Source organism: Psammomys obesus, unplaced genomic scaffold (genome assembly GCF_907164565.1).
Source record: "Psammomys obesus unplaced genomic scaffold, mPsaObe1.curated_primary_1811, whole genome shotgun sequence".
In the NCBI taxonomy this organism is placed as follows: Eukaryota; Metazoa; Chordata; class Mammalia; order Rodentia; family Muridae; genus Psammomys; species Psammomys obesus.
Window position 1 is genome coordinate 26,556,965 of NW_026596034.1, and position 23,924 is coordinate 26,580,888.

Here is a 23,924-nt window from a genome sequence, read left to right on the forward strand (position 1 = left end):
GTGTGTGTGTGTGTGTGTGTGTGTGTGTGTGTGTGTGTGTGTGTGTGTTGGGAAGCAATGGGATTAACAACAGGGATTATTATGGTCCAAAACAAGACACAGTGCAAATGCCTTTCACTCACTCACTTAAGCCTGCTGAACCTGTCAGCAAAAACAATGGTGTCGACCTCACAGGCTTGTGAAAACTGAGTAACAAACAAGAACTCTTTAGTGCCAGATTCTGACAGTTATGACATTGAGGTCACCATCCCTTTCCCAGTTACTCACATAGAGTTGCCTAACTGTGACACTCCAGTTTGAACCGGTCATTCTCTCTCCTTCCATCCTCCATCACAGCCTGCTCAAAGCTCTTCTCAGACTGTCTCTGCTTTTCTGGCCCGGGCTGTGGCCTCTGATGATGCATCTGTAATTTCTCCAGCCTTCTTCAGTGGTTCCTTTTCTGTTCATTGCCTTTAACAAAATGTCTTCCAATAGCCCTGGTGCTTACCTCTACACATTCCTCCAAGGGCATTAGGGAGCAGAAGCAAACTAGTCATCTGAACAAGGCCAGATAAATTCATGTCGAACCAGTAACAGTAGAAAAAGGTAAATGGGATCATCTCTAAGACAGGTGATCCAAATGATAATCTCTCAAGGGAATACAAAGATAGATAGTCACTTTTCTTGGAGTTCTTTGCTAAGAACTAAGAATAACTGCCATTTGTAGGGCATTTGATACTTCCATTAGTTCTGAGAGTTTCGAGTTTACAATCTCACTTGTTACCAATCAACCCTAAGCAACACCATCACCTCATCTTAGAGATAGGAAGACCAAGGCCTATGGGGTCACATCACAGTGCAGTATTCCCAGAGGCAAGTGAACAACCATAGCTGTCATGCTCTTAGCCAACGTGCCATTGTCTCAGCACAGTCACACCGCCCTTTCAAATTCCATCACACCTCATAGGCTCCTTTGACGCCTGAACTCTCACTCAGTCTTCACAACCCCATCCCTACCCCCATCCATCTCCAGGTATAAGTCAGCCTTGTTCCTTGGCAACATGGAGTCACTGACGATCCTGAACGATTCTCCAATGGTGGTGGAGGCATACTTCTGTTTTCAGCATGATGTCAAAGCAAACACCTACTTCCTAGAGCCTTCCAACATGACTCTGAAGCCAAACGAAAAGCAGGTACAACCAAAGGGTGAAATTCCACCAGAGTGAGGGTGTCTTGGGAAAGTCAAAACCTGATGTACTCGGTGCAAATGGGCTTTCTTTTGACTCTTCCATCAGATAGTGAATGTATGGGCCTACCCTACTGCAGTCGGTGTCTGTGAAGACAGCCTTGTCTGCTGTATCAAGGAGAACCCAGAGCCAGCCATCTTTAGGCTACACTGCCAAGGAATTCGTCCAGAAATTGAGCTGGAGCCAAGGCAATTACATTTTGACAGGCTCTTGCTTCATAGGTGAGAGTTCTGGGTAACTCAGGGACAGGCGGGGAACTTCAAGAACACTTAACTCTAAGGTAATCAGCTGGTCCTGAGCTACGCTGGGCTTTCTGGGTTTTTTGTTGCCTCTTTGTTTCTTGGGTTTGTTTGTGTGTATGTCACTAGAAATTGAACTCCCAACTCAGAGCCTAGTGCCTTCTAGGCAAATAAATCTGCCACTGAGCGTCCGTGTCCCCCCAGCCCATACTTTGCCTTTTGATTAAACCAAGAAAAGAAAAATCAAAGATTGTCTATTCACCCATATATTTGAATTTTTTTTCATATGCTTTTTTTTCCTGTGGTTCTGAGTTTCTGTCTGATGTCATTTCCCTTCATTCTAATTCCCTTTGAATTACTTGTAATGTAGAAATAACACCAGCCAAAGTGATAATAATGTACCACCTCTCAGGGCTGGGTCACCAAATCAGACTGCCAGCAAATAGGTCCAAACTTCACTAGTGTCCAGGTCAGCCTGATACAAGCTTGGGCCATCTGAGAAGAGAGAAGCTGAACTGAGAAAATGCCTACATCTCATTGACTTATAACAAGTCTCCAGGGCATTTTCTTGATTGATGATTAATGTGGGAGGGTCCAGCTCACTATGGCAGGACCACCCTGAGCAGGTGGTCCTGGGTTTTGTAAGAAAATAAGCCTGAGCAAGCCGTAAGGGACAAACGAGGAAAGCAGCATTTCTCCATAGTCTCTGCTTCAGTTCTTTCCTCTAGGTTCCTGCCTTGACTTCCTGCCCTGACTTTTCTTAATGATGGATTATAACCAGGGAATAAATCCTTTCACCTCCAGGTTGGTTTTGGTCATAGTGTTTATCACAGAAATAGAAAGCCAACTAGAACAGCTAATTATTTCAAAGATAAAGATAATCAAAACACAGAGGAAGAAAGATGTCTGGGGCATCTTTCATGATCTCTCACTTCCTGCTCACATCAGTCTTACACTTTCTGGCTCAAATTAATAACTCAGCCTTAGCCAGGTGGTGGTGGCACATGCCGTTAATCCCAGCACTCAGGAGGCAGAGACAGGTGAATCTCTGAGCTAGAGACCAGACTGGTCTACAAAGAGAGTTCCAGGACAAGACAGAGTTACACAGAGAAACCCTGTCTCAAAAAAAACAAACAAACAAACAATAAATAAATAAATAAGTAAATAAGTAAATAAATAGAAAGCAAATAAACCTCAGCCTCTAAGAAAGTGTTTTTGATAACTTCAGTCAACAGAAAATAATTGGCTTGGAAACATTTATCATTTTACATGCCAAGTACTCACCTACCACCAGGGAGTCCATTGCCATATATTCAGGGTCTGAGTTTATACAAAGAATCCTAAATTAGGGACGTTGCCAACATTCCAAACACAGGGGTCATTTTCTTAGGAAATACCGTTAGTCTGTTGGATCTGACATTGGGTTTACAAGAAGATTAGACCAAGTCACCTGCCATCATTCATTCCTCAGAATCATCTCCCAGAATTGATAGAAAAATGGATCACAAGACAGATACAGGAATTTTAACCCATTAACTCACATGAGTAAAAGCCATCAAACAAGTAATATCATGTCTTGAAGAATGGTTTGATTATATCAAAAATAGAGGAAAGAGAACATAAAAAGCAGAAAGAAACAGAAAACACCCAACATGACAGGTTTTAAGACATTAAGAAAAGGAAATATAATCATCAGGATGTATATGTGTCTAGTAACTGAGCTTCGAGACACACAAAGCAAGAACCAATAGAACTAAAACAATGAAGGGTCTGTGACCATGGTTAGAAATATATTAATAGCCTTATCTGAAAGGCTAAGAGAATAGTGAGTCAGAAGCTCAGCATGGACGATCTATTAACTGCTTTAACCTAATTAAATGTATTTTATTCTAATTTTTATTGAAAATTTTGTGTGTGTGATGTGTTTTGAACAAATCCACTCCCCGCTCCATTTCCTCCACTCCAAGTCTTCCCTCTCCTCACCACCACATTTTCTCCCAACTTCAAGAGCTCTGGGTTTAGACTTACTGAGTCCACTTAAAGCTGGTCACCCGCGCATGGGTGTAGGAGCATCTGGAGCATGTGTGCAGCCTTTCAGAAGCCACATCCCTGAAGAAGCCATCCGTTGCCAAGAGGTTCCTGGCTAAGAGTAGGATTTTGTGAGCTTCCTCCCCCGTCCATGCTGGGATTTTGACTGGCTTAATCTTGTACAGCTCTTGTGCATGAAGTCACAGCACCTATAAGTTCATGGGTACAATAACACTGTATTCCAACCAATACTCTGCTGATATTTCACCACTGATCTCCACTACTTCTTGTTCTTCTAATTTCTCTTTTGAGATTAACTGTCAGCCTTCTAGGAAGCAGTGTGGAACCGCTTCCACATTTATAGCTGAGCAACCTTAGTATCTTATTCTCTGAATGATTACCAATTATGGATCTTTATTAATTGCTATCTGCTGCAAAAAAAAAAAAAAGAATCTTCTTTGATGAGGGCTGAGAGATGCACTCATCTGTAAGAACATAGAGAACAATTTGCTATGTCAACTTAGCAAAATAAATGTATTACATTCTCCTCCAAAACCTATGACCTAGCCAGCCAAGGGGTGCTATCCAGTTAACAGTACCAAGTGTGCGTTCTTAGTTGATTCTGTGGGTTTTCTTGTGGTGTCCTTGACCCTTCTGGCTCCTACAGTCCTTCCTCCCCTCTTGCACAGGATTCCCTGAGGTCCACCTAGTGTCTGGCTGTGGGCCTCTGCATCTCTTTCTATCAGTTGCTGGATGAAGCCTCTCTGATGATGATTATGCTAGGCTCCTGTCTAAGAGTACAACAGAATATTTTTAGGGATCATGTCATTGATATTTTATTTTATTTTGGTTAGTTATGTGTGCTTCTACAGGTCTCTGAGTTATTCAGCCTGTGGTTCCTGACCCTCCAGAGAGTGCCGGGGGTGGACTTCCTTCCATTACGTGGGACACAAACTAGACCGTATATTGGTTAGCCAGTCTCACAATTTCTGTGCCCCATCTACCCCCAGCACATCTTGCAGGCAGGAAATATTGTAGGTCAGATGTTTTGTGGCTGGGTTAGTGTCCCAATCCCTCCACTGGAAGTCCTGCCTGGATACAGGAGATAGCTGGGTCAGGCTCCATATTCCCCAATACTAGGAGACTTAGCTAGGGTCACCCTCAGAGATTCGTGGGAGTTTCCATTGTACTGGGTTTCTAGCTCATCTCTGAGATGGCCCCCACAATCCAGTTGTCTCTCCAAGTCCTCTCTCCCTTCTATTATATCTTCTACACCTGAGATTCTCTCTTCTGTCTCTTGTATTCTCTTGCATCTGTAGTTCCTATTTACTTACCTGGATTTTCCATCTCAAGGATTCTCTCAAATTTGTATTTTCTTTATTGCTTGTATTTCCATTTTCAGGTCAGTTTGCTTTGTCTTGGCTCTCTTGGCTTTCTTTAAGGGATTAATTTGCTTCCTCTCATTGTTTATATATTCCTAGATTCCTTTAATGGATTTATGCATTTTCTCTTTAAGGGTCTAAGTCATCTTCATAAAACTGGTTTTAAGGTCATTTTCTTGAGCTTCAACTGTGTTGAAATATCCAGGGCTTGCTGTAATAGGATAGCTGGGTGTGGTGCCACATTGCCCTGGTTGTTGTTGATGGTGTTCTTACACTGGCATCTAAGTATCTGTGTTTGAGGTAATTATAGATTTAGGTACTGTTTTCTGGGTTTATCTTTATTGGATGGATTTTTTCCCCCCTTTGGTTCCATTTCCTTTCTGGTCTTCTGGCCTGAGTGGCCTGTGGTTCTGGTGATGAGTGAGTCCTCAGGTCCAGTAGGGTGTCTCCGCTGGGGTTTTGGCAGCCTGAATGACCATTGGTGCTTCGGGCACCAGTGATGTGCGGTGGGTGGTTTTTTTCCTCTTGTCATTATGCTCCTGGAATAACAACCCATTAGATTCATTAAATATTATAAAAATACTTAGGCCATATAGCAAGGCTCTTCTTTGACTAGCTCATAACTTAAAATAACCCATTATACTAATCTGCATTCTGTCACGTGACTGGTTACCTGAGCTCAGATACTAGAAGTCCATCTTCTTCACATCTTGCTAGCTGAAACTTCCTACACCTGTCTCTATCCCAGAATTCCTCTGCCTACTGGATGTTGCACCTCCTATTTCCTGCCTAAGATATAAGCCATAGGTTTTTTTTTTAATTGACATCCATATAATACACAAGAGATTCCTTCTACAGTGTTGCCTCTGAGATTCTGGGAGCTGATATGGTCTCTGGGGTTTTGAGTACCTGAGTAGCCCCTATGGTTCAAGGTACAGGCATAGCCTCTTGTAGAGCAGGGGGCTTCTGGGTTCTAGATATCAGTATATCGTCAGTAGAACAGTAGGCTTCTGCTGGAGTCATGGACCAAGATATGGAGCTGAGGGGAGGTGGTGCTGTTGAGGAAAACAGGTAAGCTCTAAGGAGTGTTGACAGGCTGTAGGCAGGGTCTTACCTGAGGTTCTGGGCACCAGCATGGCCTCTGGTAGAACAGTGGAATTCTGCCAGAGTTGTAGGACAGGACACATAAATGAGAGGAAATGGGGCTGTTGGGGTATTTGGATGGGCTCTAAGGAGTGTTGGTGGACTGTGGGCAGGGTCCTACCTAGAGTTCCAGGAGTGATGGCTGGTAAAGCAGTGAACCTTGCAGGAGTCATGAGCCAGGACATGGAAACAGGGGAGAGCCTGTTTCTGATTTTTACCATCTCTTCCCATATACTATTTTGGTGTTGTTTGTTTTTATTCCAAAGCCTCCATGTTCAACATCAATTTATTAATATAAAACCTCTTTAATTTTTTATGTAGGCATTTAGTGCTATCAACTTTTCCCTTAAGGCCACCTTCCCTGGGTCGCATAGATCCTTGATAAGTTGTGTTTTTATTTTCATTCAGTTGTAGGAAATAATAATTTTCTTCTTGATTTCTTCCTTGACCCAATTGTCATTCAGCAGTGTGTTATTCAGTCTCCATGTGTTATGTACTTTCTGTGGCTCCCACTGCAATTGATATCCAGCTTGATTTTGTTGTGTTCAGTTACAATGTAGAATGTCATTTCAGAATGTTATTTATTTGTTGAGACTTGATTTGCATCCTAATATGTGGTCAGCTTTGGAGGCAGTTCCATGGTCTCCTGAGAAGACGTGTCATCTTTAGGGATTGGGTGGAATGGAATGTTTGTTCCACCCAATTTATGATGTCATTTAACTCTGATGTTTCTGTTATTTTGGGGTTCAGATGACCTATCAGTGAGAGTATGGTATTGAAGTCACCAACAACCACTGTGCTAGAGTTAATCTGTGGATTTATTTTTTTAATTCATAAAATATATTTTGATCATTTATTTTCCCTCCCCCAATTCCTCTCAGCTCTATCTCCATCTCTCTACCCACCCAACTTCATGTTGTCTCTTTTTCTCTCTCCTGCTGCCTTTCTTTTCTTTCCTTTAATGAGTATGAAGTGATCTGTCTTATCTTTGATTTGAAATCTGTTTCATTATATATTAGAGGAGCTATGGCTGTTTGTTTCTCAGTTTCATTTCTTGGAATTCCTTTTTCTACTCTTTAACTCTAAGGTAGTATCTTTATTTCATTGTGAAGTATGTTTCCTGGAAGCAGCAAAAAGACAGATATTCTTTTCTAATCTAATCTGCTTGTCAGTGTCTTTTTATTTGAAAATTGAGACCACTAATATTAAGACTTATTATTGAATTATGTACATTAATTCCTGGGTTTTTTTAACTTTGTTGTGTCCTTAGACTTCTTTTGATTAGTTGCCTTAGCATCTTTTATTTATTCCATGTGATGTCTTCAATGTGTTTATCCTACTCTTCAGACTAAAATTTTCCTTCCAATATCCCCCTTTACAGTTGTTTGAGTGCCTGTCAACTATAAAATACATATTTATTGTAAGCACACTTAAAAAATTCAGTGCTGCAACATAAAACAAGGCTCATTAAATTTCAACTTAATGAAATAATTTAGAGTATATTTTCTTACCGTGGCATAATTAAATTGCAGACAGATTTTTTCCTTGTTGACGAGATTTGAATGTGTCTGGTGGGCCAGCAAGATGACAGAACAGATGAAGGCACTTTCCAACAGACTAATACTCTGAGTTTGATCCCAAGGTCCCATATGGTAGAGAGAGAGAACAGACTCCCACAAGTTGTCCTGTGACCACCACAAGTATGCCATTGCATACACAAACCTTTCTAAGTGTATCTAGTTGTTGAATTGGAATTAGAGGTGTCAGTATAAACTCCAGGTTTTCAGTATACAGATATGTATAGAAACATACACAGACTTCCTAGCTCTGTCATCTAGGAGTGCTTGGGAACAGTGGTACGCCAGTAGAACTGAGGACCCCACCAACCAGATTTTGGTCTCTCCGGTAAATGGCAAGGATCTTTGATGAAAGGATGTTTCTGATCCTGAAGCAGGTAAAGTAGAGGAAGGAAACTCCAGCTGATTGGGAAACTTTTTTGTTGTACTATAAGGAACTTTAAAACCCGCAGGCACATAAACATAAGCACCAACTCAAAGGGCCTCCCACCAGCCAAGTCTGAGACTGTTTGAAAGTCAAAATAAAATAATGCTATAATTATAATAATCTATGACAGTGGTTCTCAACCTTTTGAATGCTGTAACCCCCTAATACAACTCCTCATGTTGTAGTAACCCCCAGCCATAAAATTGTTTTTGTTGCTAATTCATAGCTGTAATTCTGCTGCTGTTATGTATCGTAATGTAAATATCTGTGTTTTCTGATGGTCTCAGATGACCCCTGTGCAAAGGGCCATTCAACCCCAAAAGTGATCATGATCCACAGTTGAGAACCACTGATCTATAACACATTTAATGAGAATCATAACTCTACAGGCATAAGTATATAAACAAACACATGAGATAATGAAATTCAGTTCTTGATAACAAAATATCAACTAAATATAGAAAGATTGATTGTGATAGAAAATGATTGCTGGGTGCTAAAGCTAGTGTGTGCCTGCTTGGCTAAGAAAAGGGCATTTATCCAGGTATGGTGATACAGCCTGTAGTCCTGGTAATTGATAGGTGGAGGCAAAAGAACCAGGAGCCCAAGGTCAGCCTCAATTAAACAGTGAATTCAAGAATTGGAAAATATAAGGCTCTGTATCAATAAAATAAACAGGTATATTCTCAGAGTATCTCCCCAGAAAATATGAATTAAAAAGGAAAAAAAAAAAAACACATACATGGTAAAAGGATTAGGTAGGCCTTACCTTAACCAAGGTACCAAATGTAGCAACACTAAAATCAGAACAGTTAGCACTAAAGGGGTCTCCTGACCCAATACAGTGAAAAGGACGCAGCGTGCAACTCATTTCCTTCCAAAAGGTCTAAGCGTGAAAAATCATCAGACCACCTGACTTAAGTAAGAGCCAACAGATGAACTGACCTGTGCTATCCAAAACGTCAAAGCTAAGAAACCTAAAGAAAGGTAGAAATCATTTTCCAAAGAAGCATTACAGTTACACACAATACATGATTGTGGGTTGATTCCTTGACTGGGCAAAATAAAGAGGGGTTGACAAGCAATACAGCACGGATGGAAGTTGACCATGGACTACAGACCAAATAATAGCTTTTATGATGGTGAAAAGCCTTGTTTTAGAGAGTGTTCTCATTCTTAGAAAAACATTTAAAGCTATAAGTATGTAAGTGTGTGTGTGTATAAGTATAGATAACCAAATGATTTAAAGATATAATTAGCTGCAGTTTAATTTCAAATTGTTCTAAAAATGATAAGGAAGAAAATGAGAATATGTAGCTACAAGGAAGCAAAATCAAGTAGATAAAGAAGGATTAGCACAACTTTTCTCTCTAAGTTTTAAATGTTGTTAATTTGAGTTCATTTGAGATAGCTTGTTCATGGAAAAAAAATTAAAATCAAGGAAACCTTCCCATCCCTCATGAATTAAGCAGCTTCGATTTTAAACGGCAAGGAAAGTTAGGGAATATTTCCACAATGACCCTCCAAAGAGAAACTGTGAGGCCAAGAGTGCTGGCACACACCCATAGCCCCTGCAGAGGCAGAGGGAGGTGTGTCTCTGTAAGTTCAAGGCCAGCCTGGTCTGCATAGCAAGTCCTGGACATCCAAGGCTACATAACAAGACTAAAATAAAAGTTATTGACCCTTCTCCCTATTATATAACTTCAGTGAAAGAGAAACTGACATTTGAAAGATTATCTGAACTTGATCAGCTTTCTTTCGCCTTCTGTAGGAGAGAGACCAAGGCTGTGATTCTCCGCAATGTCACACCCCTCGCTGTGGCCTGGCGGATCTCCAGCCTGGAGCACCTAGGCGAGGACTTCACTGTGTCCGTGCTGCAGGGCATCATCCCAGCCAAGGGGGAGTTTGGGCTGCAGGTGCACTTCCAGCCCACCAAACCTATCAACATCAAGAAGGCCATTCGGATCGAGGTGAGGACTGGCATCCCTGTGGACAGCAGTATCACTCAGAGCTCATTTCTTACTTCTAAAAACAGGATACTCAGTGTGGAATGAGCCCCTCTAAAGGCTCCAGGGGAGAATCTTTCCTTGTCCCTTCTAGTTTCTGAGGCTTAGGAGTATGCATGATGGCTTGTGCCTTCATCCCTCCAACCTTTGTCCCTGTCATCAGAAGGCTTTCTCCTGTATGTCTTCTCCAAAGCTCTTTTAGATGTATTCAGGAAGACCTCTGTACTCATGAGTTCTCCACCCACAGATCCAACTATATTGCCAAATGTGTGTTGAAGGAAAAGAGAAATTCTGAATTAATAGTTGGGGGCTGAAGAGATACTTGGTGGTTAGGAATAATTACTGCTCTTACAGGGGAACAGAGTTCAGTTCCCAGCACCCGTGTTGGATGGTTCATAAGAGCTTGCAACTCCAGCTCTGCAGATCTAACACCCTCTTCTGGCCTCTGTGAGCAACTGCACCCACATGCACACAACCACACACATATGACTTTAAAGCTGTATTTCTTAACGATCTTAAATTGCGTGGCAGCTGTGAATCTTCCCTTGCTCATGGAATGCAAAGTGGTGGCTTTGGTTTTCAACTAGAGTCTTCAACAAGATGGCACAGGTCTCCACCTAGATGCCAGAGTGTTGGATTACCCCATAAGCTCTTTCCCTGACTGGTGGACCTTTGATAACCTCCTGGTCAGCAGTCAACTAGATAGAATTAGGTTGGCCTGCCAGCTGGAACCAGCTCAGTGACTCTTCGAGGCACTAAGGAAGGGCCCCCAACAGTGATAGCAACAGGATCAGTGAGCTACTAGAGGCCACAGATCTGAAGGTAATTGTGATCACACGTCTAAAATATCAGAAATTTCTGAAACAGAAACATTACGTACTTTATGTGAAGAATGTGGTCCTTTTTCTATAGACTGGGTCACAAAGAATAGAATAGCTCCAATTTATATAATGAGTAGAGCAAGTCGACTTAAAATGTAACATTAGAAAATACTTACTTTAAAGTTCTCAGAAACATTTGCTTGCCATCTCGGCTGCCCAATTCCCACTACATGTTACATAGTCTTCAGACTCCAGATACTCTGTGGGTCTTGGCTTTCCCTGAGGAAATCCTCTTTCTCTTGCAGGTCTTAGATGCGGAGAATCTTGTTGGTGTTGTTCAGCTCGAAAACATCTTGCTCTTTGCAGAATCATATGATATTGCTTTGGACATCACCTTCCCCAAAGGTGTGTTGAGCCCTTGAAAAGGGGATGATATATATATGTATAGTCTCTGTTCTGGAGAGTTCTGGGTGGACGGACCCTCACATGTTGTTAGTGTGGTGGCCAGGGTTGCTGGGGTAGAAAACAATTTTGGTAGTACAAGCCTAGAATGGTGTTGGCAACATCAATAAAATTCCCAGCATTCTCAGTAGAGGGTAACAGATGGCTGTCATCCGTGTGAGATCTTCAGAGCTCTTCTCTGAGAAGCTGACAGTCAAGGTTTCTCTTCCTGCCACATTAGTTTTCTAGCACTACCATAACAGGTTGCTACAAACCTCCTGAGCTAGCACAAAGTACAGCTACTAACGAGGCTGAGGCAGGAAGTTCCTGAGTTCAAGGCCGGTCTGCGTTACCTAATGAGAAACCCTGTCTCAGAAAGAGAAAGAAAAAAAAAGAAAGAGAGAGAGAGAGAGAGAGAGAGAAAGAAAGAGAAAGAAAGAAAGAAAGAAAGAAAGAAAGAAAGAAAGAAAGAAAGAAAGAAAGAAAGAAAGAGAAAGAAAAGAAAGAACGAAGAAAGGAAAGGAAGGAAAGAATAAAAGAAGGAAGAAAGGAAGGAAGGAAGGAAGGGAAGGAAGGAAAGAAAGAAGGAAAAGAAGGAAGGAAAAAAGGAAAGAATCAAAGAAAGAGAAAAACCCCATGGTGTATTCTAGTCATGAGGTCAGTTCAAAGCAGGTCTTCCTGGGTCTCAGTAGGTGGATATCAAAGCCTTCCTTCTTGAAAGCTTTGCAGCCTTAGAGACCACCCACCCACATCCCTTGGTTCATGTTCCCTTCCTAAATCTCGAAAGCCAGCAATCTGCAAGCAAGCCCTTGTCATGCTGCCGTCTCGCCGGCTCTCCCACTTCTGCTGCCCCCCCTCTACTTTTATAGGGACCCTTGTGGTTAAATTGGGCCTCCAGGGTAATCCGTGTCAGTCTTCATATGTAATGGCAGCTGATCACCAGCCTCAAGTCCATCCACTACCTTGAGTCCCCTTTGTCACACATTCACAGATCCCAGAGATTAGAATGGGTACCCTGAGGCATCCTACCTAGCATGCTGCCATAAGGCCTGAGTTGTGTATCTCCCCTGAGCATCTGATCCTCCATGACATCTCCCATCCCTGACAGCTCTCTTTTTCAGCAAGGTTATTAGAGCTATATTTTAGTCGGGTGCCATTGTCTTAATGTACAGAGATCTTTGCTGCAGCATTACAATGAAAAGCACCTGTCAAAAATAAAATAGTGTTATTGTAGAAGTAGTTTTGTTAGTTACTAAAAAGTGTATCCTAGTGACCACTAAGATTGCATTTATGAAAAGTTTTAATAATCTGAAGGAATTTTTATACTGTAACACTAAGTAAAACAAAACCAAATTATATCTTTCCAGTATTGTAACTGTCAAATTCTCAAAATTTGGCTCAGAAAATTAATTAAAGGTGCTTACTAATGATTCAGAGGACCCAGGTTTGATTCCCAACACCCACCTGGAACTTCAGTCACAGGAGATCCAATGTCCTATTCTGGCTTCTGAAGGGGTCCACTCTATATAATATACAGACACATGTGAAATAAAAATAAATAGAGCAGTTTTTAAAAGATCCTAGAGAACTGGAGAGATGGTTCCTTAACACACACTATGCCAAACATTGTGGCACACACCTTTAATCCCAGCACTTAGGAGGCAGAGGCAGACAGATGTGTGTGAGTTCAAGGCCAGCCTGATCTACAAAGTGGGTTCTAGGAAAGTCAAGGCTACACAGAGAAACCCTGTCAAAAAAAAAAAAATCCTGCTCCTCCAGAGAGCCTAAGTTTGTTTGATTCCCAGTGCCCATGTCAGGCTGCTGTCATTCCAGCCCCAGGGAGATCCCACACCTCTGGCCTCTGCACTCATTTGCATACATATATACCCACACACAGACACACATACATACACATAATTAGAAATAATAGTAATAAATACAAATAAAGATCCTAGGGAGTTTAGCTAATGATAGTTACGACAAGACAGTGGCCCCTGGGGGTGGAATCTCAAGGGAGGTCTGTGGCTGCACCAGGAGGCTTCCCTTTCCCTGTCCAGGCTTAGTCACAAAGGGTGTGTCTGGCCACAGAGTCCCCAGAAAAGAAGTTCTCCAAAGTCATCACTGTGGGATGATCGGCCGTGTGAACTTCAGAAGGAAGCCCCCACTCCAGCTCCCTTACCCACTCACCCTTACCCCATTCTCTGGCTTCTGCAGGAGCTGAAGGAAGTCTGGACTTTGGGACTGTGAAGGTCATGGATGAGATGAAGCAGCTCCTTCAGCTGAAGAACCGTGGGAAGTATGAGATCATGTACAGGTAATGCCAGAGTCCCAGGGGCGTGCTGCAGCTTTCCCCATTCACTCTGGGAATGTGCTCTAAAGAAACCGGAAGCAGGCTCAGTGAGTAAAGTGCCTGCTATTGGTGTGAGGACCCAACTTCAGATCCCCAGGACCCACATTAAAAGTTCAGGCATTCATAATCCAGCCTAGGAGGTGCATCTCTGGAGCTCTGGCCAGCTAGTCTAGCTAGTCTGCTGAGCAGTGGGTTCCCCAAGAGACCCCGTCTTCTAAGGTGGAGAGCAATCAAGGAAGACACTTAGCAGTGACCTCAAGCCTGCATACACACAGCATGTGGACACAGGCATGCTTATCTGCACGCACCTCTTCATACATGCACATGAACCACACACATGCAGGCACACATACAAAACAAACAAGCAAAAGCCTGGCACTGGGAGGTGGCTCAGTTGGTAGAATGCTTGACAAATGCAAGGCCTTGGGTCTGATCACCAGCACCATGTGAACAGGGTGGAGTAGCATTCAGGTGGAGACAGAAGGACCAGAAGTTGAAAGTCAGCCCTGGCTTCATAGTAAGTGTGGGAACCCGTTTCCAAGAAGGATGAGGAGCGGAGGAGGAAAAGGAGGGGAAGGAGGACTAGAAGGAGGAAAGGGAGGAGGGGGGGGAGGAGGGAAAGAAGGGGAAGAGGAGGAATAAGAAGGAGAAGAAAAGATGGATGACTCAGGAATGAGTCATCCATAGTCTCAGGAATGACCCCTGGTATTTACCCTCCGCCGCACCTGTGCTCATATGTATCTGTACCTACAACAATACACACATGTATGCACAAATATACACAGAAAAGCATAGCAGACTTTGCTTGGCATGAATAGCTCCATAGGGGCAGAGACAGGAATGCCCCCAAGAGATCAAACTGTCCTCTGTGGCATCATGGGTTCCCTGAATAATGGTTTAAACTGACTCTTTGTTCTTGTCTTCCAGCTTCTCTGTGGACAACTTAGGGTTTTTGCCAGCAAATTTAAGTTCGATGATCTCCATCATACCCATAAAAGGGACACTGACCTCATCAGATAAGCCCTTAACTGTTCAGATATACTTCCGGGCAAAAAAAGAAGTGAAGATTGAGCTCCAACCCATTCTGCGCTGTCAGGTAAGAAAGCTCAGGGGAGCAGGCTGACTTGGTGGCAGGACTGTAGGCATCCTGATGAAAAGAGGGGTTGAAGAGAGGCTAGCCTGGGTGGCAACCAGAGAAACTAGAACAGAGTTCAGTCCCAACTAACAGGCACAGATAGGTCAGGAGGGAGGTGTGCAGAGTGGCCAGAGAGAGGGGGGAAAATTGCCCACAAGGTTTTGTGGTGCATAAGAAGCAAGGGATCTGTGTTCCGTCATCAGGTGAAAAACCAAGCAGAGCTGGAAGGCAGCATACATGGTTGCCACATGGTGACATTTGAGAATAAATAAAGTAATAAATAAATAAATAAATAAAGTAGAGAATAAATTCTATGTCAGTGTCTGCTAATCTTATTTATTCAGTCATATGGAGAGCGGAGCGAAGAGGCGCCTTTCTTCTCCATTATGAAAATCGCAAGAAGACAGTGTATAGATGCCCAGCCTTTGACACTGCAACATGACACCGGCCTCTCACACTCAAGATGTGAATATACATACATACATATACACATATATATATATATGATATATATATATATATATATACATACATACATATACATATATACATGTATCCATGAATGAGAATATGTGGTGTTTGTCTTTCTGGGCCTATATTAACTTCTCAGTATGATTTTTTTTTCCAGTTCCATCCAGTTAGCCACAACTTTTATTTTTTCTTTATAGCAGAATAAAATTCCATCACATGTATATACCTGATTTTCATTAGCCATTCATCAGCTGAAGGACATCTGGACCGATCCTATTTCGTAGCTTTTGTGACTAGAGCAGTAGTCAACATGGATGAGCCTGTGTCTCTGCAGCAGATAGAGAAGCCGTTGAGTACGTGGCCAGGACTGGCACAGCTGTGTCACATCTCTTTCTAGCTTTTAGAGGGACCTCCACCCTCATTTCCATAGTGACCACATCAGTTTGCAATCCCACCAACGGTTATGAGGCTCCTCCTTCCCTACATCCTCACCAGTGTTTGTCACTTGTTTTTCGGGGTTTTATTTTTGTTTTGTGTTTTGTTTTTCTGATCTTAACCGTTCTGGCTAAGGTGAGATGAAATCTCGGAAGAGTTTTAATTTGCATTTCCCTGGGAGCTAAAGATGTTGAAAACATTTTAAAATATTTCTTAGCCATTTGCACTTGTTCTTTTGAGACCTCCCTGCTCGTCCCTTATAAATGCACAGCAGCTTTGGTTGCCCACGCAAAACCAAACCAATCAACATTCCAGCAGGGAGCAAGGAGGAGCTCCACCCCAAACTGAGGACTTGTGGCCAGTTGATGGCTGGGCTGAGAGGGGTAGGGAGAGTCAGTTTTTCTGCTAGGTTGGCCATACTGTGATAGATGGCCCCACACCCATATGTGTGTGTGTGAACAGCGCGCTAACTGGAATCAAAGGGTTATTGAAAGACAGAGACAACATGAAACTGGGAAATGCATGTGGGTCAGAGGGGAGGTCTGGGAGGAGGTGGAGGAGGAAGTGGTAGATGGACGTGGCCGAAATAAATTACAGGCATGTAGGAGTCTCAAAGAATACGTTTAAAAGATTTTTTTAAAATTTCACATTTTAAGCAAGCTTATAGTTTTATGTTGGGGTAAATTCATAACCTTGGTGGCATGTGGCCTATGGGTCAAAGGTCAGACACACCTTGGAGAGCGTGTCAGTCATGAAAGCAGGCAAGAAGACACTAAGGAGAATTCTATGGCTGTACCACTGGCTAATATCTTCTCAAACCTTCTTCCCTTTTCTAGATTATTGAGCCCAATGTCCCAGATGGTGAGATCATTGCCAGCATCCCAATTAAGTTTTCTGTGAATGCAGTGTACTCCAAATTCACCATCAGCCCCTCCTCTATCATCAACTTTGGGGCTTTGATCTGCGGTACCAGGAAGAACACCACCTTCACCATAGAAAACCAAGGCATTATCGACTTCAAATATGCCCTCTACAGGCTGACAGGGGAGAGTCCAATTCATCAAAAGAAGCCGTAAGACAAGCTTTTGACTTGATGCTTTATACTCTACAATGAGCTGTGACATACTTTACGTAACCAAATTCACCCAGTCTTCTTGCCCAAATGAAGCAGACAGACACTCAGGGTTAGAATTGTCTCCTGAAAGATTATGTGGGAAATCACCAGCAAAGGGGTTGGTTCTAAAACACATTTTCTGATCAGATGTCAGGCTTTTTCTAGCTGCCATCAGACACAGGATAGGTCCTAGTTGAACAAATGTAAAGTGTTCTAGATGTGTGTGGTGGTGCATACATGTAATCCCAGCACTCACAAAGTAGAAGCAGAGGATGAAGCATTCTATGATATCCTTGGCTTCCTAGAAAGTTCTAGGCCAGCCTGGGCTACTTGAGACTCTCAAAATTGAATGGATGGATAGGTGGATGGGTGGATGGATGGATGGATGGATGGATGGACGGACGGATGGATGGATAGACAGACAGACAGACAGATAGCTAGGATAAGATAGTGAGAGAAAGGGAAGAAAGCATGGGAAGGAAGAAAGAGTAAGGTCTTCAATGTGAAGATTTTGGATTTTCTATTCTGTCCTGGTGTTTCTCACCAGGAAGTCATTGCCCTCTCTATCACCTGAGGGTATTGAGGGATGATTACAGAAGAAAACTAAATCAAGAGAAGGCTTGAGCGTGTTTCGCTATGGGGATTGACAATGGGTACCCTGGAGATGGAGGCAAGAGAAAGCAGAAGGAGGCCTTGAGCCCGGCAAGTGCCACGCCTGCCTTTGCCCTGAGGAAAGCGCTGGTCACCTCTGCTGCCTCTGCAGTTACAGTGGCACTTCTTCAGTGTGTGTCTCCCATCTGGAGACTCAAGACGACAGATCTTTTGCGTGCTCTTGGCTCCCATTGGCTCGCTGTTTTCCCTGGAAACAGATTTTAAAGATGGCTTGACCAGTTCCCAAGATGTGTCTACCTTGAATTTTTACTTTCTAGATGTTTTAAAATAAGCCTACTCCTCACAATGCTTATGATAATTTTATATTTTTTTTCAGCTCTAATTTTCTATACTGGAAAAGTTTGGAAATATTACAAAATTTGGGGTTAAACTGCCTAAAATCTCTTCCAAATTTAATTTCAACAGCCTCACAATTTTTTATCATGCCTTAGTAATGCTTCTGGCTAATTGTTCTTTGTATTTTAATTTATTTTTACGTGGAGGCTGTTTCGGTGGTTAAAAGCACTTACTGTCTTGTAGAGGATCTGGCTTCAGTTCCCAGCACCCTCATGGTGGCTCACAATGTTTGTAACTCCAGTTTCAGATCCAGATTCCCTTCTGGCATCCATGGGCACCAGGCACAACACGTACATGCAAGCAAAACACTTGAACACATACAAATTTTTAAAGTAAATATTTTTAAATTAATTTATTTATTTAATTGTTTTCCACTTGCACTAATTCACACAAAACACACAAGGGGGTTGAACCTCAGATGTGCTCTGGTCATCAAACAAGTGAATACATAAGGTTTTCAAAATATCTTTGATGTATCTCAAATACAGTTGCATGCTCTAGCTACGGTAGTGTCTGGACAAACTAACAACTGGGTACATGGGTTCCTAGTGAAGTAAAGTTCTAAAACCTTTATCTAGCTACTATTTATACTAGCCTTTACATACATCGGGGCTATAAACATGAGTAATGGAGACAAAATTTATCATTTCATGCATAAAATAAAATTAGGTAAAAGACCTTGTTTTTTTAAAGATTTGTTTATTTACTGTGCGTTGGTATTTTGCCTGTATGTATATCTGTCTGAGGATGTCAGAGTCCCTGGAACTGGAGTTACAGACAGTTGAGAGCTACCTTATGTACTTGGAATTGAAACTGAAACTGGTTCATCTGGAATAGCAGCCAGTGCTCTTAACGTCTGAGCCATTTCTTCAGCCTCTAGTAAAAGACTGTGTGTGTGTATATGTGTGACAAATTTCCAAAATGGTGTTTTCCTGTGGACACAAGCACTTAAAGTCTCTTGTTTCCTGTGCATGGTGCTGAGGGGTGAGCCAGGACCTCAGGTGTGCCAAGCAAGCACTCTATCTCTAAGCTTATTTATTTTATCTTTTAAGATGAGGTCAAATTAAATTGTCCAGATTGACCTAGAACTTGCTTTGAAGCCCAGTCAAGCTTCCAATTTGCAACCCTCCTGCTTCAGCTTCTCAAAGTAGCTGGAATTAGCAGGCTTGCACCAGGCCTGCTTGTTCACTTGCTTGCTGTTGTATGTTTTGTTGTTGTGGTGGTGGTGGTGGTGGTGGTCATTATCCAGCTTTCCATCACTGTAACAAGAAAAGGCAAGTAATAAATTTACAAGGAGAAAAGGGTTGCTTGGAAGTCCAGACAATGATCAGCTGGGTCTGAAGCAAGGCATTATTTCATGGCCAGTGCATACGGCAGAGAGAAACTGCGCCCCTCAGAGCAGGAAGCAAAAGAGAGAAGGAAAAGAAGGGACCTATATTGCCCCTCCTGGGGACCAAGCCCTTAACACATGGACTTTGCTTGAAGTAATTTTCAAAATCCTTACAGTTTTGTATTCCACAAGTATAATTACCCATGTCACTTCCTTATAAACTGCTCAGTGAATTTGGTCAATGAGTACAAAGTAACAAAGGCACTCTGATATCTTTCTGGACAAAGGAAAGCCGCCTCCTACCCTCAGAGCCTAGAAGCAAGGACCTTCGGCAGGCAGGGAGTGTCTCATGTCCCCACCAAAACCTGAGGCTGTAACCTTGCTTCTCCGATCAGGACCAGTCACACGAGGCACGGAAGAACCCGAGAGAGTGACAGCTTCTACAAGTCTGGACCTGCCAAACCTGCCAAGTTCTCAGAAACAATCCAGAAAGACATGAACATGACAAACCAGGTGAGAGTTCCTCATCACTCACAGAAACAGAGCAAACACTTCCCTACTAGAATAGACTTTTTTAAAAAATGTGTATGTGTGTGGATTTGTACACATGAGTGTAGATGCTGGTGAAGCCAGAGAGGCTGTCAGATCCTCTGGAGTGACAGTTACAGGCCTATGTTAGTTAGGGTTTTGTTGCTATGAATAGACACCATGGCCATGGCAACTCTTATTGAAGCTGGCTCACAGTTTCAGAGGTTTAGTCCATTATCATTATGGTGGGAAGTATGGTGGCATGCAGGCAGACATGGTGCTGGAGAAGAAGCTGTGAGTTTTACATCCAGATTCACAGGCAGCAGGAAGAGAGAGTGAACCACTGGGCCTGGCTTGAGCTTCTGAGTGCTCAAAGCCCACTCCTAGTGACATACTTCCTCCTACAAAGCCAAACCTCCAATAATGCCACGCCCTAGGAGCCTGTGAGGGCCATTTTCCTCTCAGACCAGCACAAGGAAATTGTGAACCACCTGATGTAGATGGCCCTAAACTCAGGTTCTCTGCTAGAGTAGTCCATGACCCTAACCACCAAGCAGTCTCTCCAGCCCCAGAACTTGACTCTTCTGTGGCAGGGCTATTGACTCATATTTGAAATCCTCACTTTTTGAGCTGGGGTGTGACAACCTTTCATTTGGCATCCTCTCCTGCTTTGAAACCTTCATTGAATTAATTCTTCATACATTTTTAAATCAAGAATCATTTGTTTAGAGGAAATAGATAGCTGGAGAGAAGTCCTTCATTACCCAGATGACTCATCTGGGAGTCTCCAGGGCTCAGTAAAGCTTAGCACATGGCCGACTTTCAGTAGGTAGTAGCCCATTTGCATCCCTTGAAGCTTCCATGCAGACTAGATTATGCCATAATGCAGTAGTACTATGGAACATATCAGAAGAGATCCTGAGGGCATGAGAATGGGGTTAAGTAAGAAAAGTACATTTCCAAGTGGAAGAACAGCAGAATTTGGTACCCAGCTCTTGTAATAGATTCTAAGAATGCACAACAGAGGCATTGAACAAGACACCAGAAGTCAGATTGCCTGCCATTGGGAAGCTTTGTGAATCTGAGAAGAGTAGGAAATGAGCCTGAGAGCCAGGCTTACAGGCTCTCTGTGTGGTGGAAGATCGCTCGGGTCACTGCCTGTGAGGGGGAGTGCTGTGCATTGGTTGTCAGTCCCAGGGTAGGATTACGAGCACACGCTGGCCTCACACCTGGCAGGGGTATTCTGGTGCCTTCACCAGCTCCTACATCTAGCAGGAGATCCAGTGCGACAGGACACCCACAGCCCAGATCATGGAAAACATCCCTCACACAGCAAAGGAGTAACAGCTAACTTCTCTGGGGTCTTTTCCTCTAAGACCACAGACGCTGCCCACGACACTGGAGTCTCGCATATGCGTACCCACTTACACTGCAGTCTCCAAGCTCGTTCCGCTCTGGTCTTAGAGCCCTGAAGACACTTGGGCCTCTGAGCTAAAGCATGATGTAACATCTAGAAATGGGAGGACAGAGACTGGGTTATCCAAGACAATCTTTCTCTCGAATGGGACACTGTATTCCAAGTATATGCTATAGTTATCCTGAGGACTACAAGTGAGAAAAGGAGCGCTGGGGCCTGCAGGGGTATGTAAGGGCTCCTCTTGGAGTGACAGTCTTTTCTTTTTAGCACTAATTCTGCACCACATGCAATAGTCTGTGCCTCATGAGTTTTCTCTCATTTATCCCTCCAGCGATCCATTGTGCAAGGAACTCTTACAGGTATACAAATTGAGACTCAGAGAAATCGTTTTTCATAGGTCAAACAATATATTTTGAAGATCGAGTTCAAGTCCAGATTCTCTGTTGTTATTCTGTTGCTGTGAAGAAACACCATGGCTAAGGCAACTTATAGAAGAAAATATTTAGTTGGGGGGTTTGTTTACAGTTCCAAAGGGTTAGTCCATGATCACCATGGCAGGAAGCATGTTGGCAGACAGGCAGGCTTGGTGCTAGAGCAGTGGCTGAGATATTACATCCTGATTCATAGGCCAGAGGCAGAGAGTGAGACTGGGCTTGGTGTGAACTTTTGAAACCATAAACCAACCCCAATGACACACCTCTTCCAACAAGGCCGCACCTCCTAATCCTTCCCTCAAACAGGTTTATCAACTGGAGACCAAGCATTCATTCAAATATATGAGCCTATGGGGCATTCTCATTCAGACCCATAGTGTCTTATTCAAAACCCCTCATCTCAGTCTATTCCATTCTGCACCCTACCCCAACCCCGCTGCTTTGAGGCTCCCCCCCTCTAGATAAGTACTGCATAATGCATATATTATCTGTTTCCTTGAGCCTTTGGTTCCATCATATCTCATCAGAAGGCATATACAGAGAAGGAAGCACTGAAAACCCATCCATCATGAATATCTAGGGTCTCTGCCCCTCCAGACAGAGAGAGTACCAATACCAGAGAGGTGCCACCATCTCCTCAGTCCATTGTCTCTTTTGGAAAGTCTCAAAAGACTCTCTTACCCACTCTGCTTCCTTCTGCCCTGCCCTTCCTACCTCTGTCCTGCAGGCCCGCTTCTCCCATGGCATGTTCACTGTATACCCAGGATATGGCTCCATCCCTTCCGGAGGACAGCAAATCATCACCGTTGAATGTGTGGCTGACCCTGTGGGAAAGTGTGAAGAGTTTCTGGCCATCGATATCTCCGACCGAGACCCTAGAGAAAACCCTGCCGGCATTCCTTACACTCTGCTTGCTGAGGCATGTCTGCCAGGTACTGCAGCTTGAATTGACCAGCACCCCTAAAAGACCGGCCAGCCCCTCCCCTTCCAGAAAAATCCCTCTCAAGATGTCCAGCAGACAAGGAGGGGCTGCTTCATCTAGACACTTAGAGCCTCTCCCAGGCTCTTCAGCCACATTTGTCCTTAAAGCCTTAGCACATGTAGCAGAGAATTGCTTCTCCCCATGCTTAGCCTTCCTGGGTCTGTTCCTGGATTCCCCAGTGAGCACTGCTCTCTGAGGAATGGGCTGGCCTGGGATGTGGCCCAGGACTGAGGAGCATCAAGTCTGTTTGTGTTCAGGCCACTTCTAATAGACAGCACATTCACAGAGCAATGCTCAGCAACCCAGCATGCTGACTGTTGAACCCAGCAAGGGCTCAGGCAATGCTTTGGCTATAAGCCCCCTAGAACCTCACACCATTATAAACCAAGTCCTTTAACTCCCTTAAGTCCACTCCAGACCTTGGTTCTCACCATTCTTTGCCAATGGAAGGAAAAGGCTGATAGAGATTTACTGACCAGAAGAGACAGAGTAAAAGAGGAGGCCAATAGATTTTGTCCCGTCACTTGCATCCCAGTGTGTGGACTTCCCTGTCTGTCCTCCCTGGCTCTTGCTTTTTATTATTAGTGTTTGTATTTACTTGCAATGAAAGGGACAGAACCCAAGGCCTGCTGTATGCCAGACAATATACAATGATACAACTCTATCATTAAGTTGTATCCCTAGCCTTTTGCTTCTCCTTCATCAAAATCCAAATATCCTGGGCTGGAAAGATGGGTCATAAGGTAAGATTACCTTACACCTGAATACAGTCCACAGACTCCACTGGTAGGAAAGAATAGGCTCCTGCAAATTGTACTCTAGACTCCACATAGACTATACCTTCACATGCAGAGACAGAGACAGAGAGAGACAGAAAGAGACATGAATAAATAGATATAGAAATAAATGTAATATTTTAAAGTTTTTCATCTAAATTAGCATGACAGGAACCTGGGATCTAGGCAGCCAGGCAGTCTCACACTCTTCCCTCCATTCCCTAGCCTTTGTGACCGACAACAATGCCTTGATCTTTGAGGAACACCAGATCTGCACTAGCCCCAACCTGTACCACATCCAACAGACCATACAGAGTGGGGGGCTGTTTGTGGAGGATGAAAATAAGTTCATCTTCTGCAACGTCCTGGTGGGTCACCAGGCCAAGGCTCGGTTCAAGATCAGCAATGTGGGAAAGATCGCCTGTGATATCAACATTTTTGTCAAGCCCATCTCCAACAAGGTAGGAGGTTCCCAGTGGCCATAGCCCTGTGTGGTCGGTATAAAGCTGGGGAAGGAGCTTTGGGAAGGCCCTGTTATAGAGCCCCTGCACCTAGATGAGATCCATGCGGCTCTCAGGCCCTGTTAAAAGTTCTGTGAGGTAACAAGGCCACTTCCCTTAGGCCAGGGAATGAATACATATACCTATATATGTA

General features: G+C 43.3%; 1 protein-coding gene across 1 annotated transcript in view; it reads left to right on the forward strand.

Moving 5' to 3' along the window:
* Hydin (HYDIN axonemal central pair apparatus protein) overlaps positions 1-23,924 on the forward strand; it is a 352,204-nt gene that overhangs the window by 277,565 nt on the left and 50,715 nt on the right. The window contains exons 50-59 of the mRNA XM_055621008.1: positions 1,013-1,172; positions 1,275-1,447; positions 9,794-9,992; positions 11,155-11,254; positions 13,505-13,604; positions 14,568-14,736; positions 16,518-16,753; positions 19,529-19,646; positions 22,240-22,444; positions 23,496-23,731. Of these exons, the coding sequence (XP_055476983.1) occupies positions 1,013-1,172; positions 1,275-1,447; positions 9,794-9,992; positions 11,155-11,254; positions 13,505-13,604; positions 14,568-14,736; positions 16,518-16,753; positions 19,529-19,646; positions 22,240-22,444; positions 23,496-23,731 (1,696 nt within the window). The remainder of the gene's footprint in view (positions 1-1,012; positions 1,173-1,274; positions 1,448-9,793; positions 9,993-11,154; positions 11,255-13,504; positions 13,605-14,567; positions 14,737-16,517; positions 16,754-19,528; positions 19,647-22,239; positions 22,445-23,495; positions 23,732-23,924) is intronic.